General features: G+C 42.7%; 1 protein-coding gene across 1 annotated transcript in view; it reads right to left on the reverse strand.

Moving 5' to 3' along the window:
- DOCK5 (dedicator of cytokinesis 5) overlaps positions 1 to 23887 on the reverse strand; it is a 47872-nt gene extending 23985 nt beyond the window's left edge. Inside the window, exons 1-27 of the mRNA XM_009875165.1 lie at positions 23810 to 23887; positions 19566 to 19606; positions 18503 to 18558; positions 17622 to 17718; positions 14789 to 14937; positions 13886 to 14021; positions 13591 to 13748; positions 13368 to 13449; positions 12485 to 12614; positions 12073 to 12142; positions 10666 to 10748; positions 9972 to 10097; positions 9567 to 9691; positions 9082 to 9180; positions 8862 to 8934; positions 8432 to 8535; positions 7612 to 7804; positions 6908 to 7005; positions 6601 to 6690; positions 5879 to 5979; positions 4845 to 4979; positions 3997 to 4114; positions 3594 to 3664; positions 2523 to 2629; positions 1949 to 2085; positions 1258 to 1353; positions 268 to 366 (exon numbers count right to left, since the gene is read on the reverse strand). Of these exons, the coding sequence (XP_009873467.1) occupies positions 268 to 366; positions 1258 to 1353; positions 1949 to 2085; positions 2523 to 2629; positions 3594 to 3664; positions 3997 to 4114; positions 4845 to 4979; positions 5879 to 5979; positions 6601 to 6690; positions 6908 to 7005; positions 7612 to 7804; positions 8432 to 8535; positions 8862 to 8934; positions 9082 to 9180; positions 9567 to 9691; positions 9972 to 10097; positions 10666 to 10748; positions 12073 to 12142; positions 12485 to 12614; positions 13368 to 13449; positions 13591 to 13748; positions 13886 to 14021; positions 14789 to 14937; positions 17622 to 17718; positions 18503 to 18558; positions 19566 to 19606; positions 23810 to 23819 (2784 nt within the window). The 5' untranslated portion in view covers positions 23820 to 23887. The remainder of the gene's footprint in view (positions 1 to 267; positions 367 to 1257; positions 1354 to 1948; positions 2086 to 2522; positions 2630 to 3593; positions 3665 to 3996; positions 4115 to 4844; positions 4980 to 5878; positions 5980 to 6600; positions 6691 to 6907; positions 7006 to 7611; positions 7805 to 8431; positions 8536 to 8861; positions 8935 to 9081; positions 9181 to 9566; positions 9692 to 9971; positions 10098 to 10665; positions 10749 to 12072; positions 12143 to 12484; positions 12615 to 13367; positions 13450 to 13590; positions 13749 to 13885; positions 14022 to 14788; positions 14938 to 17621; positions 17719 to 18502; positions 18559 to 19565; positions 19607 to 23809) is intronic.
- Positions 23888 to 24125: the final 238 nt, after the last annotated feature.

Genomic DNA, 24125 nt, shown 5'->3' on the forward strand with positions numbered 1-24125 from the left:
ACTTGCACAGACTTAAACAATCATTAAATGTGTTTTTTGTCAACGCTACAAACGCTATTCTTGGGCTCTACTGAGTCAGCGACTCCACTGTGCAGACCCAGGAGGGGTGATGCGAATATACCCCCGGTGGCTGTGGCATCAGGTGCCCGTAAGTCCTTGCTGACAAATGCAGTATAATCACTCCGAACTGAATACAGTAACTTCAAATGCCCTGTGAGAGGCAGAGAGTAATGGACTGAGCTAATGCCCCCAGTCAGGGTGACTTACAATAATGTCCTGCCTGGTTTTGAAAGTACTGATGTAATGGTTGTAATGGAAATCATCCATCTGCCTCAGGATGGCTGTCATGCAGGCCACAAAAATCCCCTAGAACAAGAAAAACGAAACATATGATTATTTTCCCGTGTTAAGCGCTCTAAGTTCAAAGCGCGGCACATACTTTCAGAGCTCTGCCTAATCAGAAATCACTGTCACAATCCTGCTTATCTATGTCCTGACATCAGCTTGTGTGACTGCTTAGTCCTCTACCCTAGAACAGCCAAGACTTCCTAAATTTCAAGTATGAAGTCAGGCTGCAGCCTTCTTCCTCCCCAGGGATCAGTTTGCAAGTAAAACACATCCTCCAAATCACGAAATATATACATATGGGTACGAAACACTTCATCTTAAGGGTCTTTTCCAACCTAAATGATTCTAAGACTTTCAGATTTACTGTAATTCTCACAGCTGACATATTGGCCAAGTTAATGCTATCGAAAGGTAGATACTGATATATATACCCAGCTCAATTTTTCCATCTTTCTGTACGTGAAGTACAGGGCAAATTAAAACAACCCAACTTGCTTACACCTTCGAAGATGCCACAGAGTAGTCAGAAATGCCCCTTAGAGATGCCTCATTCTCCAGCATTTCATCCTATTCAGCCAAGGTGATAAAAGAACATTTTTTTCCCAGCAGAGGCTCCTTCTGTATTAGAAATTGCACCAAAACCAAATTCTCTGTGCACAAGGGCTCAAAAGAACTTGAATTCACAGCCAGCTGTGACTCAGTTCAAGCTGCTGCTGGAGCAGGAAAATTTGTATCCCAATACCTGGTCTCAGAAAACCCCCAAAAGCCATGTTTCAGTGGCACAGAAGCCCTGCAGGAAATGGAAAGATGATTTCACAGACCACTGCTACACACCGAAATCTCCCAGGAGAGTATATTCCACCATAACAAATGGCAAAGTAATAAATGAAACAAGTAAAAGGCTCTCACAATGTGTGGAGACTGTCTGCTCATTCCAATGACCGTGCGGTTTATCCTCCTGAGCAGTCGTTCCATGATCAGCTGGATGTGGTTAGCAGTGGGTCCCTGGGGATATTCAGGAAGGAAAATCTGAGACTCTTCGTAAGATCTACTGTTCTCCCTGTGTGGGGGGACTGCACTGACAGTGGTTAATGGTTACTAGAGGACGCAAATAAGGAGACTTAAAACACAGAAGCAATGGATTCAAATACTCTAGGCGTACACTTGGTGGAGAGCTAGCTTAATTGATCTGTAACAGCTTCAGTAGTTCGTCCTGGCACAGACAAACTAAAGCTGGTGCTTTGACTTTGCTGGTTTTTATCCCTAACAGCTCTTCACTTCAAGCTATCTTTTTCACGACAAATTAGAATCAATTTCCACAACGAATGTGCTGAGTAACTGTATTTTCCTGACTGAATAATGATCATTGTCCCTATTTCACAGAAGAGAAAACAAGAAAACAAATACTGTCATGGCTCCTTTTTAGACACAGCTACTTTATGTGCAAAGAGATTCAAAGACCTGTACAGCGATGCAACACAATTTCTGTAAACAGCAGAACTCTGTGATTCTTTAAAGCATATACTGAGAACATTTCTTCATCACAACTTCTCAAAAGGAGAATTAACCTTAATATGCACCCCTGACAGTTCATGCTCACCACATCTTTCCGATCCAGGACTTCGAGAACAGTGCTAAGCAGCTGCGAGCTGGCCTCGTGGTCAGGCTTGTTGGAATTGTCATCCAGCTGGCCACTTAGCTGGTCTATGAGTAGCGGCAGAAGAGCATCCCTGCATTCTGAAAAATGAAAGAGAGCACCACATCTTGTTGGCCTCAGGAAGCTCCTGAGCATTCAGCATACAGGGGTAGCACACGGCAGCTTTCTGCTCATAACTCTCTTGGACGCTACAACACGCTTAAATCCACCTGTGTTACTACTAACAGACTAGAGAGAGTCTTAAATAACCTTGAATTACAAGTAGTGCATCAAATAGCGCACTCTCAGCTCCTGCCTCTTTCTATCAACACACTGGATCAGGATCCAGCATAAAGACTGAAAAGCAAAAAAAGTTTCAGCTGTTCCACGGCAAGGAATATTTCCAAAAGCTGGATTTAACAGGAGACAGCCACTGATGACTGACATAAAGGACATGTGAACTTGAAAGACTTTTTTTTTTTTTTTTCAGGGGTGCGTGGCCCCGTGCAGAATCCAGAGGCTTTGATTTGCTACTTACCAGACTGTTTAAACAGATCACTCTCGACTACCTTGGTCATGCAGTTTAGCTTCTGTCGAACCAACTGGTTGTCAGGAATACTTTGGATAAACTTGCTGAAGAGGACACTAGTGTGCAAACCACAAAGTAAGCAGATGGTCAACATTTTCACCCAACGTGATTCCATCCTACACTGACACTCTCTGCACCTGGGCAAGTCAAGCAGTTTTGTCATTGTGTGGGCAGGGCACCTGCAAGCGGTCTCCAGGGAAATTTCTACAGAGCTCTAACTTATTTTCAAGAAACTCAGCGCAGGACTTAGAGTGAAACTGAACAGTATTCACCAACAGCAGTCTTAGACCTCTTTAAATGGAGCTTGCATCCCAGGACACACCAGATAGATCACAAAGGTTGATAAATCAGCAATATTATCTGCCCTCCAGTGCCAGCAGAGGACAATTATACCTACTGGCATACAGAAGGAAAGTAGAATTTTGCAAAGCTTCAGCAGACCACTGCTGAAACCTGAAACACTGCTACATACAGCAGTGAGAGTGTATCCTTCCAGATGCCCCTGTCATCAAGCGTGGTGACTCATTTCAATCTGAGATTCCATTAAATTAAATTCCACATACATTTGCTGTCTGTCTACTGTCTACGAGCAATTACTTGTGTCAGAACAAGGAGGCTGAGGTTCTGCGCAAAGCTATAAACACCAAAGAACAGAAATCCACACGGTGCTGTGAATTCCCTCAATGAATGCAACTTTTGTTTTGCTGACCAAGGCTCTGCCTTTGCCACACAGTTTGGTTTACCTCAGAAGCAACCATTAAGAATCAGTGGAAAGTCACACAATATTTCAACATATCACTCCCCAGCCCTCCAATTCTGATTTTCAGTAAAATCTCAAAGTGCCTAAGAAAGAGCAGTTGAGATGCACAGAGTCCTTTGAACTAAGCTGACTTGCTCAAACTCATGCACGGTAGGCGCATCATCATGTCATAATCAGAGCAGCCGTTTTTAGGAAATTTTCCAAAATTCTTCCCAACAGATGAGCTGGGTTTAGAGGACAAACAAACTTAATACGGTTACCTGAGCTCCACAGGGTCAAATACTAGTTTGACATCATTTATGATGCTTGGCAAATATTTTAAAGCTGCACCCTGTAAGAAAAACCACAAGGACATGAAACACACACGGAAACTGAGTTAGACTAGCTAGTTTATTCTGCTGGAGTAGATCACCTCTTCATTGCTTGCTAGCTTTCATCCTAGCAGGTGCTGAAGGGTTTTAAGCAAAGCCACAGCTCTCATCTTTATCTGATAAAACTCTGGAGTTTAAGTATTCCTTTCCTACCACATGCCGTTCATTAAAACAGACATTCAGAATTGGTGTGACTCACTGGAACGGGTTTTACACACCTCAAAGCTCATCCCTTCCCCTCCAACTGCATTAGTTGATCTAATAAAAGATATTACATCTCTCTGCAAATTACACATGCCTTAATCTTGACAGCCTCCTCCAAAGGCCGATCCATGAGGACGTTGAAGGAGAGGAACAGCTTGCGTATCGCGTCATTAAATTCATCTCCATCTTCACTTTTCCCATAAAACCTACAAAGAACAGAAAGAGCAAGTTATACACATAAATCTACCCTAACAGTGTCATAGTAGCTGAAATATGATTTTATCCTGTGGAACAACATCTTAATGCAATCTCCTTCTGCAAAGACACGAGTGTAAAAATTGTACTGGGGATTCTGCAGCAATTCCCTGTCCAAATTTGTTATAAGGGAAAAGCTGCACTTTTTTTAAACTGTCATTGCATCAAATTCTGCTTGGCTTCCAAAAAAACCCCACATAGCTCATTCTATGTTAAACAGAAAACCCAGAATGAATATGAGGAAAGGATTCCAAATATTCACAGTAAATCTCAGAAAACATGTCCTGAAGTAGCCTCAAAACAGTAAAACCACTGTCACTGACCATGACCTAACTGGACAAGGTGTGTCCTCACCCAACAAGGAACTGAATGAACACCTATCACTCACAAGTTTCTTAAAATAAGGAAGTCATTCCACGATTTAATTCTGTTAATAAATAATGGGTTCCTTTCCAGCACATACTGCTTACAGGTGACTAAAAGGATTTTCCTCTTCAAATTAGCTATTTCAATTTTTACTGAACTTATTTGCTCCAGTTGAAGACAAAGGGCAGAAGGACACCTCTCTTAATTCAAGGACAGAGGATACGCTGAAGAATATCCCCTCCAGTGGTGCTGACTGGAAGCGAGCCCACTGACTTCCAAAAGGAGACCTAAGGACAGCAAGGACCTGGGTCTCACCTCAGGTACAATATTCGTGACTGAACAATGAATCGGAACAGGTACTTCAAGGCTTTCAGAGCAGCAAACAACAATTCTGTCTTGCTGGAGTCATCAGCATTTCCCACGTAACAGTTCAGTACTTTGGTGAGTTTCCTTGGGAAATAAAACAAAAAAGAGAATAAATACAGGTGCAGTTATGTTTCTGTGCAAGTCCAGCTTCCCTAGCCCCGGGAGGAACCACAGTCTAGTAACAGGTAACATAGAGGCATTTCTCTTCCCAGCCTATTTGCTTCTGAAATCTTTGGCTTCATGGGATGCCAGATTTTCACAACTCGTTCTTACCTCTCCTACCACCAACCACAATGTCGCTCGTACTAATTTCAGCCACATAGGGTTCTGCTGCCCATCTCCACGACCCCATTCAAACATCCCCCTAAAATTGCAGCACAGAGCAAGAAGCATCCAGACAATTTCAAACTTTCTTCTGCTCTAGGTACTTTTGGGGTGGGGTGGATTGAAAAGGTTGAGGCAGATACTGGCAACACCTATCAGACCAGATTTCCTATGAATCTGTGCTCCTTCATGAATTTTCCCCCTCTCCCACATAACAATATTTTCCGTTGCCTTCTGCATATACCTGTAACCACCACCCCTACCCCACCCAATCTTTTAGCAGCAATACTAGACTAAAGTACTCCAAAGTTATAACGGAGAGATGTCTGCATCCTTTTTCAACAGGAAATCAGGCTGAAAAACATGAAGATGCTTTTAGAACAGACACGCACAGGACTACAGGTCAAGACACAGTCTGAGTCGCACAGCCTGGTACAGGATTTTCTGCGATAGCCATGTCTTGTAGAAAAAAAAATCTTGCAACAGAAACTTTTTACAGGGTAAAAAGAGTAATTACAGGGTTTCTTTCTCCCCTGAGAGAAGAACAGGGGAATACTCTGGTCTAGGCTGCCTTTATCATATTAGTGTAATTTACCGAAAACTATGAGTGAGATACTGCTTAGACAAGGGCCTGTAGGCTTGTGGTTACCAACACTTACACGTACGCCAGGGTCGCACTGAAGTGCTTGTAAATATACGTTTCAAGTACAGGGTTGAAATGCTGGAACTTGATGTCTCCGATCAAAGAAATAATAAATACCTGCCAAAAAATTTCAAAAGGAAACAGATGTACAGAGCTGCACAACCTCTAACTCGATCGTAGCTCAGTCTGTAATTGCATGTTTGTTATTTTGTTGGGTCATAGCTTTTGTTTGTTTGTTTTTCTGAGAGCATTAGTGCTACAGATAGTGTTATTCATATTCTAATAGTGACTAAATCCTGTGGTGTGTGCAACTGCATCAGTGCTCAGAGGGAAGGCAGATCACGGCAGCATTCGGATAGGAAATCTCAGACATAAAGGGAACTGCTTCTCAAAGCCCCAAATCCTCCATCATCATGACCCTGAATAAATCATTTCACTCTGTGCTTCAGACAGAGAACACAACTTTTTCTCTTCCGTAAATTGTCTTAATGCAAGAATTTATCTCAAGAAATTGGTATAAATTTGGTAAATGTTTATTACTTTTTTCACACTGTGGTTATCAAAAATCTCAATACATATCTCAGTCCTAGCTCCTGAAAATGCCTTAAAAAGTGTTTAAATATAATTTTATTCCTCAGAGCAAAATACCAATCACTCATCTAAAGGAAGCATCAGGATCAGAATGAAAACACAGCTGAAAAACAAATACTCTAAAGGTACAGAAGACGACTCACTCACCAGTGCATCAAACACAAGGAAGTCATAAGTTTCATTTTCTGACATTTCCATCATAATGTTGAAAAGTGCATCAAGGGTGTCTTGCAAAAACTACAGGATAAAAAACAGCAAAAGGATGGGGAAAGACAACTACGTCTGGAAACCTGCAGAAGAGTCTCATCTTTTGGATCATTTTTCCCCTCCCAGCTGAACTCCTGGGCTACCGAGAGAGCTTTCAGGTACAGCAAAATTACAACCCTTCAAGGTCAACATCAAGCACAGCTGTTAAGTGCTTGCATAACAAGGAGACTCAAATCTCTATGCATACCTTTACAATTTCTCCTCCTTCCACCTCCATCAGTTTCCGCAGGTTGTGAGCTATGTTCTGAGAGTTAGAACGCCAGTTCAACAAACCCAGCAGGTCAACTAGCAAGGGCAGAACATCAGCAATTAGAAACAGATTACATCACCACAGCCGACTTAATGGCTGCAGAATGATACAGAACAACCACTGGAGGTTATTTTTAGAATCAGCTTACAAGGAAAAGTCACTCTGATGTATAGATTATTACCTGGAGATGCTTCTTTTGTCTTGGCAAGAAAGTAAAGTTTTGCTGTGAATGGAAACCTTGGCATAATTTGATAATTTGGTAAACAATTTTGCAGGCTTCTCATTCACTCAAGCGAAGGTATGTCAAGCTAGGAATTTTATTAGAGCGCATGACGTACCTTACTAATGCTCGTGTTTACAACAGCCTCTTGCAGAAGGCTCTTAAAAGTTAAAATTGAAACCTCTTATATAAATGACATCAAGCTGCAGAGCTGTTTATCACAGCTCTGAGACATTCCAGGACCTCAAGTTGCAAACTACAGTTGAAGCTTTCCAAGGAGCCTGGCAGGTTTCACATACATCTTCCACAGCAATGAAATACGTACACATCACCTGGCAACGCCAGAAAATGTGCCTAGAGAAGTGCCCTCTTTACTTCAAATACCCAGCACGACAGACGGGGCTGCTAAGGCAAGACCTACCGTTCTGGGTAAGTTTGGTGGAGCAGATCAAAGTGCCAATCTGAAAACTGTCTTTTGTACTATCTTTAGTGGGTGTGAAGTTGGCTAGGTGATGTAGATTTTTCCCCGAGGGGGTCTCTTTCTCCTCTATCTCCATTTTGGTACAAGGAAGAGTTAAATAGCTTTTAGCATCTTCAGTTTTCTTGTTATCACCCTGTTGGTTGAACACAGCAAAGCCAAGGGTTATCTCACACTCAGCACACCTCATGTGACCTCTTTTGGTTCTGCAGACACACTTCAACACAGTGACAGCCAGAAAGGGCCTTAAACACCTCTTCCTGTCTCTAGTTGTTTACTCACATTGTCTTATTTGGCCTCTAACCTTAGGGAATAGAAGGTGCTCACACTGCCAAGGAATTAACCTCTTTTCAGTGATTCATGCCACAGAGTTCAGGAGAATTTTTTCTTCCCTCTCCTTCTCATTTTGTAGCTTTCTACTGCAAGGCATTAATCTTTTCCTCCTCTTGTGATTAAAGGCCACTCTTCCCATCACACACTGATCCTCCAGAGCAGGTGGTCAGCAGGCCTGTGCTGCAGGCTGTCTAGGTGAGTGATGTCAGAGGAAAAATGCTCTACACAGATACCTACAAGATCGTACTGGATTTGTGTGCTTGCAGTCAGAAAATGAGTCAGTGAAAGCAGAGCCAAGGGTGACTATTATCTTAGAAAAATTATTAAAAATCTCTGCAATGACAATGTTTACACTGCTAGGAAAAGAAAAGTCAAAGAGAGCTGTTTTGATTAGTTAAAGAAAAGTGGAGACTGCAAATGCCCAAGCTACCTTATACACAATCAAATTGTGTTTGCCATCTTGCAGCGTTGTTCCATCTGCATTCATCAGCTTCACAAAGCTCATGCCAAAAGCTCTCTCAGACTTATCCCTAGCTGTAAAAAGAAAGAAAAAAAAAAAATCCTTATTTGGAATTGTTATACTTATGCCCGTATTATGCAGCTAACTACGTGCAGCTTCTTCTTTGATAGCATCACACGATACTGCGGCAGAGCAGAAAGAGCTCTCTTTCTTCCTCTCTCATCTCAAGGCATTTAATAGGTACCTGCAGCTTCACAGAAAGTCATCCTCGCTGAAGCATCTCCCTCCACAAAATTTTAGCACTTAACCATGGTGCTGTACACTACACCACCTTTGGTGGCAACTCAGAAATGAGTGTAGGAAGAGCACAGAACTACAGATCCTCTTCTCTGATACTTACATTCCTGCGACGAGCGATGACGGAAAGTGAATCTCAAATGGCAACGACTCACTTCTTCTATTGCAATGGAAACCTGCACATGATAACACAATAAAACCATGCAGCACCGGCATTCTCGATCTCCAAGCAATTTACAGGACGTTCTGTTATTGATGCACCTATTGATTTTAAACTAGCTACGTTTTCCACATAAAGTAAACTTAAAATCACACACTCCTACCTTTACAGTTTCATACCAGCAAGGTTGCTTGACTTGATAGTAAACAACAGACTTGTATTCGGAGACACCTTCATAACCAGCACCAGGATGGATGGCTTTCTTTGGACAAAAAGACAAGGGGAGGGAGGGAGGGGGAAAGAAAAGGTTAGGTCTAGAATGCAAGCAAGAAATATCTCAGGTCAGAAATTTTTAGAGCATATCACTGTCAGTTACTCAAAGTATCTGCTCCACAGTCAAGGGAACATAATATGTGTCACCTCTTTCACAGTTTTTACAGAATTTTTAAACATTTGCTCACATCTCTTATTAATTAAAAAATAATAATTAAAAAAAATCAATGAGAATTCAAATTTGGTTGATGAGACCATCCATCTCTTGTTCGTTATCACAGTGTCCTTGTGCATAGTTGATAAGTAACATCCAGGACCAGAGCTATCGCTGAGCAAAAACCACAGCCTTGTGACCTCCTGCGAAGGCCGTCGTACCTCTTGGAGATTTCCATCTTCATCATGTACAGACATGGTGACTTCTACATTCTTGGGAGTCTTCTTCTTCCCTTTGTCAAACTCCCCTTGTATCAGGGTGACGTAGATATCATTTCGAACATCACCTAAAATTCAGAGCGCTCAGTGAGTTGTTTCTCACACAGACAGTTCTGGAGGTTAACATTTAACATCCTTGGGTATCCCATTATCAGCTTCTTGGCCTTTATTGATACCAGCTCTTAACACCACCCAACATCGCACAATTGCATCTCAAATTATATAAGATCTTTTAAAATGTACCATTCCCCTTTTTGTAAACTTTTCTCTTCATGTGATTTTTTGTTTCCCATATGGTTTTAAAATAAATCTGTTCACGGCTGAAGTGTAGAGGCAGATGGGACCTACCAGGAAGGATTATCTCAGGGAATCCCATTTTGCGAGCCACGGCAGTTGATCTGTCTACAAGGTGGGAAAAATCCTTTTGAACCTGTGCTAGATCACCAGGAAGCAGTTTCAGAGAGACCCAAAGACCTTAAAAATAAAAAAAAAAGGTAACATTACTGGAAAAAAAGCACAAACCCATGAAATTTACCTCTCTATTCATGTGATCCTCATGCAACAATGCCTTAAATATCCCAAGCTGGTTCTCACTGGCCCAGTTCTCTATCTCCCTAATGCTGAATAAGACGTCACTGGGCAAGTAGATTCTCTAACCTGAAATACAAACTCTCCGAGGTGAATCCACTAGTGCATGAGCAAAGGCCAGACACACAAGGAAGAGCAGAAGAATCCTGAACAATGCAGTTTAAATCCAAAGCTTTTATCTTAAGAACATTACATTACTAGCAAATAAGGTGTCAGCTAGAGAAGCTCTTTTCACACAAATAAGAAGAGCTCCTGTTTTTAGTCTTTATTTTTTAGCTCCCAGTGCGCTCGGGTGACAAGCATCACAAAGACCAGACATTTGACTCGGGGAAGGTAACAACTCCAGTAAGCCTTGATCTCTGGACTTTCACAAGCCATTTATTTTCCTTTGCAAGCAAAGGGAGCCCTTCCCCGCACCAGGATTTCACATTAGTTTCTCGCCCAGCCGCTGTACCTTGCCCTTTATGATTCACTTCCTTCGCAGCGATGACTTTGTTGAAGACAGAAGTGAGGGGCTCATTTTCTCCAATCACATGGGACGTTATCAGCGGGGACATGATTAGCTGCCGCTGCCTGATGTATGTTTCCATGGCGATCCTGAGAAGAACAATAGAGACTGGGAAGCAGACAGACTAATATGAAACACGGGCTCTGCAAGAAAAAACAACTACAACAGCTGACTGTTCTCCAAAAAACCACTTTGTTTAAGGATTCCATGGGAAGGAACCGCTCAGCACAGCCTCGTGCTGCCATCAGGTGAGCCGAGCTCTGTCTTCAGGTGTGCCTCAGAGTCAGCCCTAAGGGACTGTGCAGATTAACTAGTGATAAGTTAACGTAACTAATGACTGCTGTGAGATCACACGGGCAGTGAACCCATCTCCCCAGTCACAAACAAGCCTACTGAGCTTTGGATCTTGAACCCGATGTCACTCCCGTACCCACATCATCAATAAGGAACAAAAGCAGATATAAAATGATGCCTCCACAGGCTCCCCAGCCTTGTAGAGGTGTCTAGATTTGTATCTGAACTCAGCCTCCTTAGAACAAAAGAGAAATGAGAAAGTAAAAAAGAGACAGCAGACTATTCTGCAAAGCAATTCTTCTCTGCAGCCTTTCAGGCCCTGAAAGGGCAGGTGGAAAAACCCCAAAACTGCCCACAATCTGCCCTGAAAATACCTTGTAATAACACACGGCTACACCAAATGGATCGCTGTACTGAGGACTGTAACAACACGGCTGAGCCTACCCAAACAAGCTGCGGTTTAGTTACTGTAATGTGCCGAAAAAGCAAGCGATCAGAGAGCAGGCAGAACACACAAAGTCTAACCAGCAATACAGAAATGCAAAACACAGGGGAGCTTGAATTTCTTTTCCAGAACGAGGGAGAAATCTCTTTCCTATTGTCATCTGACTCGCCCTTACAAGGTCATCTGGAAAGTTAAGAGGCAGACAATACAACAGAGACGACGAGTTGTGTTCTCCACGCTCAGACACTTCTGAAAATCTTGCCTCTCAATCCCCTCATAGTTTTGAAGGTCACATCCCCAGACCCCACAACCTTGTTTTGCGCTGCGCTCTGCTTTCTTGTATCAGATGACAGGTGTACCCGGCAATTTCAGCCGCATTTCCGAAACTCCTTAAGCAATTTAGCCTATCGTACAGATACGGAAACCGAGGGGAACAAAGGCTTCGGAGGACTGACAAAAATCTTTTCCTTCAAAGAGCTGACGACTGCCATAAGCTAATCTATTTGTAGAGACCTTGGTACACCGCCAGGCTGCCATCCAAATTTGTCCTTCTCCAGAGGACAACTGCTTTAAATAAGCCAGATATGATGAACTCCAAGTCCAGTACTTACTGCTGAAATGGAATAAAATGTTGCTTTTCCTCATCATCCACCTTCCCATGTATGATATCAGTTATGTCCATCACTGCAATGACACAAGTTCATCACACAGGTTTGCTAAAGAATACAGAGAGAGCTTTCCCTTATCAGAATGGAAACAATTGCTTATTTTAGGCCAACACCACTCATGACAGCAAGAGAGAGCATCGCTCTCACCTTAACTTTTCAAAACGCACCTTTTCCTGGATGCAAAAGTCAGCCTATGGTAAGGAATATGAATTTACTCCTTGATAAAAACCAGGTGGGACTCAGGCATTTCAAGGTCTTGGCCTTGAAATTTTTCAGATTTCAAATGATAATTATTTTTTCCTAATTCCCAGCCCACCATCCCAGCTACCGGGTTATTTTCCCCATTGACTGGTCATACCTGCCACGCCAAAGGGCCTTCGGAGTCCACAGGTATGTTTCTTCCCATCTTTCAGCTCCATGTGCCCCACCCTCACAATCTGGCACACCAAACTGATTTTCGGTCTGATCAAGTCAGAACTGCTTAAATCCTAGAAATTATTTAAAATAAAGTTATATCAAGAAGCAGACAGAGTAAGACTTGATTGTAAGCTTGCACACACATATAAAATGAAATAGTTTTTAAAAACTAAAACCTGCTCCCTTAGAGCTCTAGGGAAAAAAAAACCCAACAACACAAAACTACAAAAAAACCAGCAACTTCCAAACAATTTCTAAACACCCCACTACTCTTTGGTAACACATTCCAGCAACAGTGCTGGAAGGAGATCAAATTATGTTAATTGCCAAAGTACTGCATCCTGATGATCAGGCAATTAGTTTGTGCCACCTTTGCTACTCGTCAGAAGTTATTCCACTCATGCAATTTTTCCATTAACATCTTGTTGCAAATAACAAATTCCAGGACAGAAAAGGATCAGCGAAGCAGTGGACTGAAAAACAAACAACTGTGATCTCAAGCTTAGATTTTCAGTACATTTAGGCTCCAACAGAGAAGCACTAAACAGGATTTTCAGAGACGCATGGGTGAGCAACACCTACCAACAGTACTACTGCAAAATAAAACACCTTTACGATTGCTTTGGACTGACGTGCAAAAAAAAACCCGAAACTTTTCAGCAGCATTCCTATGAGGCTGCCTACAACCCCTTCACTGTCTGTGCAAATGCCCTGAAAAGCCCCATGTGAGCCCTTCCTGCTGCAGGCAGAAAGGGGAAAGAAGCCAAAACTCAGACATCTGCAGCACAGGGAAGAATTTCCAGATTGTGAATACAACAACTTACTGTAAAGACTGCTTGAAGGTTATTTAATTTCTCAATTTCTTTAGGCATCCCATTACTGCCCCAACGAACCAGGTAATTTTCACTGCAAAGAAAGGAAGAAAAAAGTCATAAATAAATCACCACTTGACATTCCCTTTACCTGGCAAAAGCTCAAAAGCATTTTGAACGATCCCTGTGATGACTAGATTGCTTATGCATCTACAAAAAAAGCCCCAAACTCCACCTGATGAATTTGGAGAGATCAGGATCATAGAGGCTCATTAACAGCTCTGCATCTTCTCCAATATTGCAGACAAAATTCTTGAAGTTTACATAGAGACTATATGTATGTGTTGTGTTGAATATTGGCTGCCCTCGAAGGTCCAGATTCTGTTGCAGGGACTGCAAAGGAGGAGAGTACTTCCATTAAAAACAAATACAGAAGTATTTAACTCTGCTGCCAAATCCTTAAGAGGAACGTAAAAATACAGAGGGTACTAGTTATGTGAAGAGGACAAAGTGAGTGACAAGAGATGCACCTTCTCTTCCTGGATCCTCTCATCAATCCTTTTGGATGCAGTTTCGTGGGACTTGAAGAGAGAGATTGTGCTGGTTTCATCCGGGTCCAAGATGTTCCCGTTGTCATCTCGTACAACCAGGTCCAAACCAAGGATCCTGAACAGCAGGCAAGCCAGAAGACAAACGAAACAACACGATATGTAAGAAGCAAAAGGTGACTGAAAGAGCACAAACCACAGACCAGGCTGTGGACTGCACTGGGCAGCCAACACAAACCAACTCCATTCCTTGCAATCATCACATTGCTGGTTTTCCTGCCTACAAGTACTTAGCCCCATTTTCCCATGAAAGGGAAAACTAATTGTATCTACATACGTATATCTATCAAGTTTATGGATTATGGCTGATTACTATTCTTTGCCACAAGCTTTTTTCTTAATTGACTTATTTGACCTGAATCAAGTCTGACAGGCAGATAAATGAGTTCTGGAGACAATCCCTGTTCTGTACAAAGGTGGAGTTCTGGTGGCCTATAGAATTGCACTACTCAGTTGCTGATAAAGCAGTTTATTTCATCACCAGCATCCAAATCCTGGCTCCAGCTAGCCAGGCACAAATTGTGCTCCATGGGAAATAGGATCGTGTGCCAGCATTTATGCAGAAATAAGACAGGTAAGGTTTCCTGCCAAGTCAAAGAGATTGCTGGCATATGAAGAACCAACTGCTACATGCCCACCTGCCAGGCTAGTCACATTCAGATGGGGACTGAAAGCTGTAATTATCCCCATCCCAAGGAAAAATTTAAGGCTAATTCAGTATTCCCCATGCATGGTCATTTACACCATTTTTATTAATAGCCACCTAGAGCCTTACTGGGATTTGGGATCTCCCTCCCCAACCTCAAGACACAGTTTGGAGTTTACCTGTTGCCATAATCAATCTTTGCGGTGACTTTCTTCTTGAGCTCAGCGAGCTCATCCTTGGGAAGGGTCCCGGACAGGATCTGTGAGCGCCACTCTATCAGGCTGTAAGTCATTTGTTGGACATGCCGGAACTGCGTTGTCTTGTTATCCTAAGGGAAAAAAAGGGACATTTTTTTGCTAGTGACGAGCTCAGCAAGCCTTCTGCAGCTATCTCTGGGGTACACAGCTGCCCTGCCAGCACACGCTGAGTATTTCAAGGACCATATTCTACCCACTGGTAACTCACACATGGATGGACGTGTCCATGTGTGATCTCCAGACAGGAGTTCCATGGAAATCAGGGTAGCTCTGCAGGAACACAATAATCTCTCTGGCTGGTGTCTATCGGCAAAAAAGGCTGGAGATTATCCTCTCTTTAGAGCACTCCCTTGTGTTTACATTTGTACAGAACTTAATGCAACAGCTTTGACTCCTCCCATGCCTTTAGGCAGTTGTTCAGAACCTACCGTGCCAGAGGCTGTCCAAAAATTCAACAAGATCCTATGACTGGATTCCCAGGCACCACCTCCCCAGTCTACCCAGGCACTCGTTCATGTTTGCATTTTTATCTTTCCTATGAATTCAGGAGCTGTAATTATAAAGCACTGACTGAACAGGACCTCAAGACCTGCTTCATGAAGAGTGTCCTCCTGCCATTTCTACTGTTACAACCTTTAATTAGTGAAAATCCTTGCCATGCTCTTTACAATAGCCATCAGCCGCACACCTACACACCTCTGTCCTATAGTTTCACGCTCCCAGGCTGATGTTGTAAGCAAAAAATAGATGGCAGTGCAGTAAATACTCTATTTTAGGTAAGTAATTAAGCCATTTCCACCATTCAGGAGGGAACCAGCCCTCAACCCCTCTTTATCACCACAGAGAGAGAGAGAGAGAGCGCGAGCTAGGAGGATGACTTTGACTTGCAGTGAGTGCCAAAAGCAGCTCATTTTCAGAGGGAAGCGCTGCAAATCAAGGGATATTAAACTTTAACCTACTGGGACAAATTTTACGGTTATGCAGCTCCAGAATGACCGTCGAGAGGTTTCCGACTACATCTCCCCCAACAGCCAGCGGGCCTTGCCCAATGGGACAGCGCTGGTACCTTCAGGCAGCAGCTGAGTAGCGTCAGTCCTCCCTATCCAAGCTGTTAATGGTTAACCATGAGCCCCAATTGCTCCCACACAGCAGAAACACAGGCGCATGGCAATTATTTCCCCATTCCCGTCTCTGCACAGAACATGAATGATACCAACTACTCATCACTTGCTCACCGAGAACACAAATCTAAAGGGACTTATAAATAGCCATCTTCCCCATATCCAAAGGAAGGGGCTGGCAGAGGCTAGACAAGTCTTTTCGTTCCTATAGGGAAGATATTAGCAACATATTTCATAAACAGAGAAAAAAGCGTATTAACTTGCATAAAACAATTGCAAAGAGAAGGCAACTTGTGTCAGCTTTCAGGGAATCACAGAGCAGATATCGACTGCACAACTAAGTGTGAGTTCTGTCTACAGCTGTTTACATTAGCTAACTCCTATTAACTAAATGAAGTTAAGAACTCTCACCCATTTTTCTATTTACTTTGCAGTGGAGATACAGCCACTGGTGTTGAAAACCACAGAAATTAAAGAAGTGACATGAAAAGCTGCCAAAGAAAAAAAAAAATCCCCTGTATTTCCTTTTTCTCCTCAAATACCTCCTTCGTCCTTTAGTTATTTTCTTTTTCTTTTTATACATACTGCAGGGGAAAATAAAATAAACTCAAATCCATTTAAAACCACAACATTTTCCAGGACTATTTTAAGATTTGTATTGGTTAAGCACAGGAACATGAAAGATTTCTGCTCTTAAGAAAAAAAAGATTCTGAGGTTAGGAACCTAATCAGGAAAAAAAAAAAGTCCAGGAACAAAACTCTCTTTTCACACAGTAATACCGACGCATACGGCTTCTCATCAAATTGAGAGGGCGGAACAAATTCTTGTGGTTTCATGGTGCACAAATAAAATGTACTTGTGGCCTGGTGAAATTTTCAATAGGAAAGCTTGCTCTGGGTAAACTGAATGGCTATAGATAATTTCAAACCTTTCTCTCATCTTAAATAGAGTCTCAGAGCACATGCTCTGCGGGCTGAACTCACTGCTAACTGAAGAAAAAAGGAGTTTGACTCTCTTTACTGTGCCTTAATCACTCACCTTTCCAGGAAGGCAATTCATCGGGAACTCTAGTTGTATTTCTTTGAGCAAGAATGCTCCCACTCCAGCAAAACCCCCAAATCCACACATGACCTTGGCTTCTGACCTTTCTGAGGTGACTATCGTATGGTCAGGCTACCAAAGGGATCAACCATTCTATTAAGTACCCACAACTCTTCTAGAAGAACAGAGTTCGCGCTTGCTATGGGTTCTGTTAAACCAACGTCATGGTTCCTCACACAACTGAGGGATTTCTCCTGAAGCAGGACAGACACAGGACAGGCAAAGCAAGAACCCTTCTGCTTCTGGTGAGCTGTGACTCAAGCACAGCCCCAACCAGCTGACACGACGATCAGGGCTTCATCAGGGCTGTGTCATCGCACAATTATTTAAGTACAGCCACACGCTGCAGCACGGACTGAACCACAGTTGTGCCTGTGATCCTGTTCTGTGGAGACCAGAACATTTTTAGCCTGACATCAGTCTGACAATAATGATAGTTTCTGAATTCTGCGTAACGTTCTATTTGAAGTCTTAAATTGCCCTGCAAAAAGCCCAGCCTCATCTCATCTGAGCTCATGTAATAAAAACTCACCACGTATAACTTGTGCCAGATAACTGCCCACTCCCGCAGGGTGGAGGTGAGCTCTTGTCCAAGGGGCAGTTCGCTTGGAATCACTGTTTCATGCTGTCTAGAGGAAAAAGGAGAAAACAGACAAAAGGTGTTACATTCAAGATTAAAATTTAGCAGTCAAACATCCTTTTTTTTTGGCAAATATGTTAATGGAAGTTTCAGAGGGCTTGATATTCACACAATTCACTCACACACGATGCCAAGATTCCTAAGTTGCTCAATTGGTTCTCCAACACACACATGCACATTCATTATCCATTTTTAATGCAAACATGCTTCAAGTTTCTTTCAGCCTTGTTCTTCTCAAGAGATCCATTCCAGAAAGATGCTAAATAGATAGAAATTAAGTTTGGAACAATCACCACTTGCAAAGGTAACTTGGCCACAGTGATTAAAAACACACAACTCTAAAGTCTGTTCCTTTGCAACTGCTGTTTTCCTCTCACTCTGACGACCACAGAATCAGCTCTAAGAATCAAATGAGGACTCATTTCCTTAAATGTTTTCCAAGACAGGAAGGAATCCACACTCCTGCTGGCTACTTGGCTGCGAGCAGGAGTGTGTTATGACTTGCAGGAGTTCCCCAGAGGAATTAAATGCAGCTTGGTTGACCTGCCTCCCTGCTAACTTGCCTAGCAGAGCACCTACGCTTACGACTGGTTTCTGTATGTACGATGCTCTGAAAAAAAAGAAGTTATGTAGCTCTAGAAGGCCAGCGCAGGCGGTGTGCCCTGCTGCACACACAGACCAGCAGCATTCATTACAACCACCGCTACTTAAGTTGGTAACAGCATTCCACTGGTTTTGCTACTGAAAGTACGTCTCAAGAAGCACCAACCTACCCCCGGTCCTTCACAATCGCCTCTTTCAAATGGATATATGTTTCTGGGAAAATGCCCTAAAACCAAAAACAGAAATAAAGTAAATCACACCACGGGATACGACATGACAAAAATGCATTTAAAAGCAAGCAGGGCGAAGGGGCAAAAGCGTGATGAGCAGGCCAGGAACTGTGACTGATACTCACTGTTTACCTAAACCAAAAATGTGTCTGCACCACCAGTCCTGGGATCCCAGGTAGAGCTAGCGAGGAGCACAGGCTGCACGCCTGAGCGCTGTATTTTATATTAGCACCTCGGAGAAAGCCAGTTCCTTGTTTCACTGTAACAACACTCATCTCCCTGTATGAATGTTGTAGCCCCTTACAAACTATCAGTCATACTCATTTGTCCTTGTTATGAAATATTATTGGAGTCATTTGCCAAGTTTCCTTGGGCCTGCGGTTCTCTGGAAAAGCTCACAACACACGATAGCAGTTGTAGAAATTCACCAATCCCAAGTTTCCTTTAAGAGAAACCTTCTAGGAGTGCTGCAACCTTTTTTCTGTTTACTTTTCATTTCCCCTTACGCCTGTAAAATGGAGACTGTGAAGGATGTTACCACATGAGAAGTGCCAGGATTCCTACGGGAAACCAGATTTCCACGCCGTTTCCAGACTGGTTTCATAAACCTCAAGAAGTTTGGCTGAGATCCTTGCATGCATAATTTTCAGAATATTTTCCAAGTCAAATCAAAACTCTAATCTTACCATTACATATAACTAAAGCTGGATGCGTGCGGGTCCAAGACCATAATAATAAAGCACTAAGCTAGTGCATGCAGCTACACAACAGTCAGTTTTGCTAATTCAAACTACGTTACTACATGCTGACAATGGAGGAGTACCCAGCTGATGGTTCTGAAACATCTAGCTCAAGGGCATTTATTCCTATCACTAAGGAAAAGGACACAGAGATCAAGAGACCTGCACAATAACAAGATGCACAGCAGAAGCACAGCAGATTCCAGCGCTGGCTGGGGGCTGGTGTGAAATAAAAATCAGAGTTACCAACAGCAAGGCCATACCTTCTTAGATTTGTTTCGGAGCGTGTATCCTCGATACCAGCCTGTCAAAGGGAAATAAAAACACTTCTTTTTTTCCCATCCGCAGCAATTAAATACACATTGTCATTCTCACCACATTTCTACAATGTAAATAAATTGATCTTTCTCATCGAGATGCACTGCTGTGAAGACACTTCTTCCCTGTGTGGAGGAGGCTCGGCTGCTGGGAGCAGGGCAGCTCAGTGGGAAAGCAGCCCGCTCCGCGCCGCGCACTTTTGGACTCTTCTTCTAGGGTTCTACTTGCACTGAAACTGGAATCACGCTCTCTTACCTCTTAGCAAACACCGAGGGGATGGATTATGGTCTATAATGCATGAATGTTGTTCAGGGCAGTAAAGACAGACCCCACCACCGATGGATTAGGGATGAGAAGACTTAGGTTCTATTTTTATCCAAGTGGTAATTAACTGAATGGTCAAGTACAAGTTGTTTAGGGTGTGATAAAAAGCTCAAGGAATTTAACAAGAATGTTTTCCCAGTGATTTCAATTCTACTTGACAGTCTCTCAGCCCTTCTACCCCACAGCTTCCTCGTCTTTAAAACGGCCTCTTGGCATTAACCACGTTCCTGCAATACATTTTGCAATCATTGCATGAAAGCACGTTGTATTGAAATAGGTTTGCGTAATAATATAAGCACCTCATGCTTCTTTTTTTTTCAGAATTCAGCTCCAATTTTCAATACTATCCATCATTTTTAAAGGAACAAAAGCTTTTGGCAGCGGTCAATTGATAACTTGATTTCTTCTTGGAAAGAAACAAACAAAAAAAACCCCACAACTGCCTAAAGCTTCAGAGAAATGATAGAGACTATTGAAGCGTTTCTCTTGTTTTCCCCAAGCAGAGATGTCCTACGTGGAGAAAGGCTTTTCAGTTGCAGACGATATGGCAAATTTCAGCTACTACAAGACTGAAGACTGAAAGTGAAGCCTGACTAAGAACACAAGGACAACACACTGAGTCTTGCAAAGAAACGACATAAAGTTTGGGCTTGGTTTTTTGTTGCAGGTTTTTTCGGTTGTAGCTTTTTTCTTTTTTAAATGGAACACAGAAAATCAAAGAAAAAATATTCAAATTACAATAGTTTAGATGATGAGAAGTTATACACAGTGGTGCAATCCCAGGCCACGTGCTTAACCACAAGGTCTTTGTTCCTCTTGCACTGCAGAGTATTTGTCCAGTGCCACAAGTGAAATAAAATGAGGGATTGCTTCATCTACCTGCACTGGTCAGAGGAAAGATAAAAGACTGAAACCAGGAACAAATTCAATGCAAACTTATTTTCCTCAGGAGCACGAACTGAGTGGAATCACGGTATGCAGACGCACATTCCTTCTACCCACAATTCAGCTATTTCCCTGAAATCCCAGTACACACTGCAGATTAGAACAGATTCTCCTAAAAAGAAAGGGATCCTCCCCAGCTCAGCACTCAAGGGCAGATTCCCTGAGAGCAAGCAAATCCTGAGCCGAAGCAGCAAGTTTCCTTTTCTAGGACTTTGCAGCGTCTGCCCAGCCCTGACAATACTTGGCAGCAGCAGGAGAAGGACTCTCTCAGCGTCTGGCAGCGTGACAGCAGCACCTGACCGCAGCCGCTCCACCTGACGAGCTCGAGAGGCACTTGGGCGAGTGGCACAGCCACGTCACGTCACGAGTTGGCGCAGCACAAACTGCACCCACGTGAACTCACTTCATCGCTCTTGGCTTCTCGCTGGGTCAGTGTTATGTCTGAGAGCCCACTGAGAGCCAGATAACACTTGGCGTTAACACCAAAAGCCAGCGCAAGCTTCAGCCTTGCTGCCCCGCTGTCACGGAACAAACCGTGCGCTTCGGTCCTTGCAGACAGAGCGGAGCCAGCGAGAGGCAGAACACAAAGAGATTTCCAGAGAAGGCTGCTCAAGCACCCAGAGCTTGAACACCCAGAGCCTGAACACCCGCGGACTCCAGCCCGAGGAGAAAGGTGCTCTGGGTGATGGAGCAGGAAGCAAACAGCCCCAAGAACCTTCTGGTAAGTGACAGAAGATGCTCCTGCACATCCTGAGGAAGGGAACTACAGCAAAGAGCAAGATTTTCCAGCAGGTTGTCACATGACAATTCCAAAAACCTCTCCCTTAACTCCCCACAGAATGTTACCCACAGCCTAAGGAACACCCTCAGATGGAGCTGCAGGGATAACTTGCACTAATTTTTTCTTTTTTTAAAAAAAAGGGCTTCACAAAGGGCATCTCTGAGCCTTTCTTGCAAAGCCAACGCCTCGGTTTAATGGAACCTTTTTCTAAATTGAGACTTGTGTATCCAGATGGGAACAGTGATTAATGGAACAAAACCCCACTTTTATCAGAGTGGAGTTGTATCGCTAAGCATACATCATTAGCTCGACAAAAAAGAGAAAAAGCTTCTCGTGAGGACTCTATAACTCTCAAAAACACACCCCACAGATACCTGGAAACAAAGCTGAAAGCTGATGTCCCAAAAGAAAAGAAAAAATACATGCAGTAAGGCATGAGAATTTCCTCCCAAGCAGACAGCACATTAGAGTTTGGAGTTTTTAAGTCAAATTTACGGGAAATAACGAGCAGACCCACAGCAGAGTTACCATCTCGGAGACAATCTGCATCTTCTCCTTCAACTTCACAAATGTCTGGCCTGAATTTTTTTGGCTGGTGTTTCCAGGAAAAGTATTTGGTTGTACTGCAGTAATTCCTAGGTGCCTCAGTCACAAATCTGGATGTCACGCTGATGGCTCAGCATATGAAAACGATTAAAACACACGCACTTTCCCAAACAACTTACAATGTCTGCTCAGGCTGAAGTTCCAAACTCAGACATTTCAGATTAGAAAAGAACGATGCCATTTGGGTACTCACTTCCCACTCTTGACTGCCTCTCTGTTGAACACTGATCACAGACCAAGCAGTAGGATTAAAGGAAGACGTTGCTTTTAAAACAAAGAGAAAAATACCCCAACGTTTTGGGAAGTACAAGATGCATCCTCTTCATGAAGGCAATTTTCACTCCTGACACTCCCTTGTGTCTTTTTGCAAAAGTCTCTAAGTCAGTGTGACTCCACACGGATTTTATTCCCTTTCTCCTCTCACCAAACACATCCATCACCATCACGTATATCGGTGTAAAAACCCCACAGCAACAACAGAATCTGCTCTGACATGTCGGAACTGGCTTCGCTCTTTCCAGTGTCAAGGTCAAAGAGAAGTGGAAAGAGAACAACTGGCAACGAACAACTCGCTAAACAAGCAGCTCGCTCTTCCCAGCAGAGATCCTGAGGAGCTTTTGTACGCCGAGTCTTTTTCAAACTGATGCTGCCTGTGGAAATGATTCAATTTGTATTTTGGAAAGAGCGTTTAAATTTTGGAGAGCCTTCCGGATGAAGTAGTGACTAGTCCATGCTTTAAAATCATCAAGCGGTCGTGTTCCATTCCTGATATTAAAATTCTCATTAAACACTCTAGTTTACTAAGGAGATACGAAACACAGAAGTGTAATTTTAATCTGGTTTAAAATAAGAATTTTGTTTTCCTTTCTGCAAGATGTTTCACATTAAGGTATCTATTATGAAAAAACTTCCCAGTAAAGTACTGGGAGAATCAGCCTAAAAAGGGGCATGGAAGCTCCATAACTGGAGGCTTTATAATACCTAGAATGTCAGTTTGTGATATTACAGCTTAAACCAACATTAATTCTGCAACAATTATACCTGCCTTCTCCTGTTCTTTCATCCACTGCCTCTGTTGTCTCAGATCAAAGAATTAATTGAGGTTAAAAGCTACTTTTTAAAAAAAATACTATTATTTTCCAGCTGGATCAGTTCATCACATGACTGCACAAGTGCTGGCACAAGGAGGAGCCAAGGCAAACAGGTGTGGTATAAAAACAGGCACGAGCAGCCAGGAGTGCTCTTTCCCCTGCAGCACTGCCTCAAGGAAACCTTACCTTGACAAACCTCTTCCAGAAGCAGTGCAGGCATGATTGCCCCTTCTGTATTTTCCGCATTTTTAATATCATTTTAGAAGTAAAGTGCATACAGCAAACTCTACAAAAGCAAGCTTCATGCTTTTGGGCATATCAGGAATTGAAAACGTAGATTTGAAATCTGTATTACTTAAAAAAAAAAAAAATAAAATCTTGATTTTTTTCTATTTACTTTTAAAAAACACTGCAAAGCACTTGGAAGAGATCTGTAACCTACCTTCGTACATCTCCAAAATGTGAACAGTGTCGCCAACTTGCAAGGAGAGCTCCACATCTTGGACAGCATCGTAATTGTAGATTGCTGAAAAGGGAGGGAGAGAGATGAAGAACACAATTATGAAAGCTGTGAGGTAATCAGGTTTGGAAATCTGGTATCGTGGCACCTGTCAAAGGCAGAACATGATTTTGAAAAAGGACTGTAAGTTACTGAGCTATCCTGTGCATATAAAACACCAGAAAAGTATGTGGAGTATCTGCTTCCAGATTCTATCACCAGTTCCTCCACAGATAAGACAGAAGCAGCCACAAAGGTT

This window comes from Apaloderma vittatum, unplaced genomic scaffold, assembly GCF_000703405.1.
Source record: "Apaloderma vittatum isolate BGI_N311 unplaced genomic scaffold, ASM70340v1 scaffold15638, whole genome shotgun sequence".
NCBI classification, from domain to species: Eukaryota; Metazoa; Chordata; class Aves; order Trogoniformes; family Trogonidae; genus Apaloderma; species Apaloderma vittatum.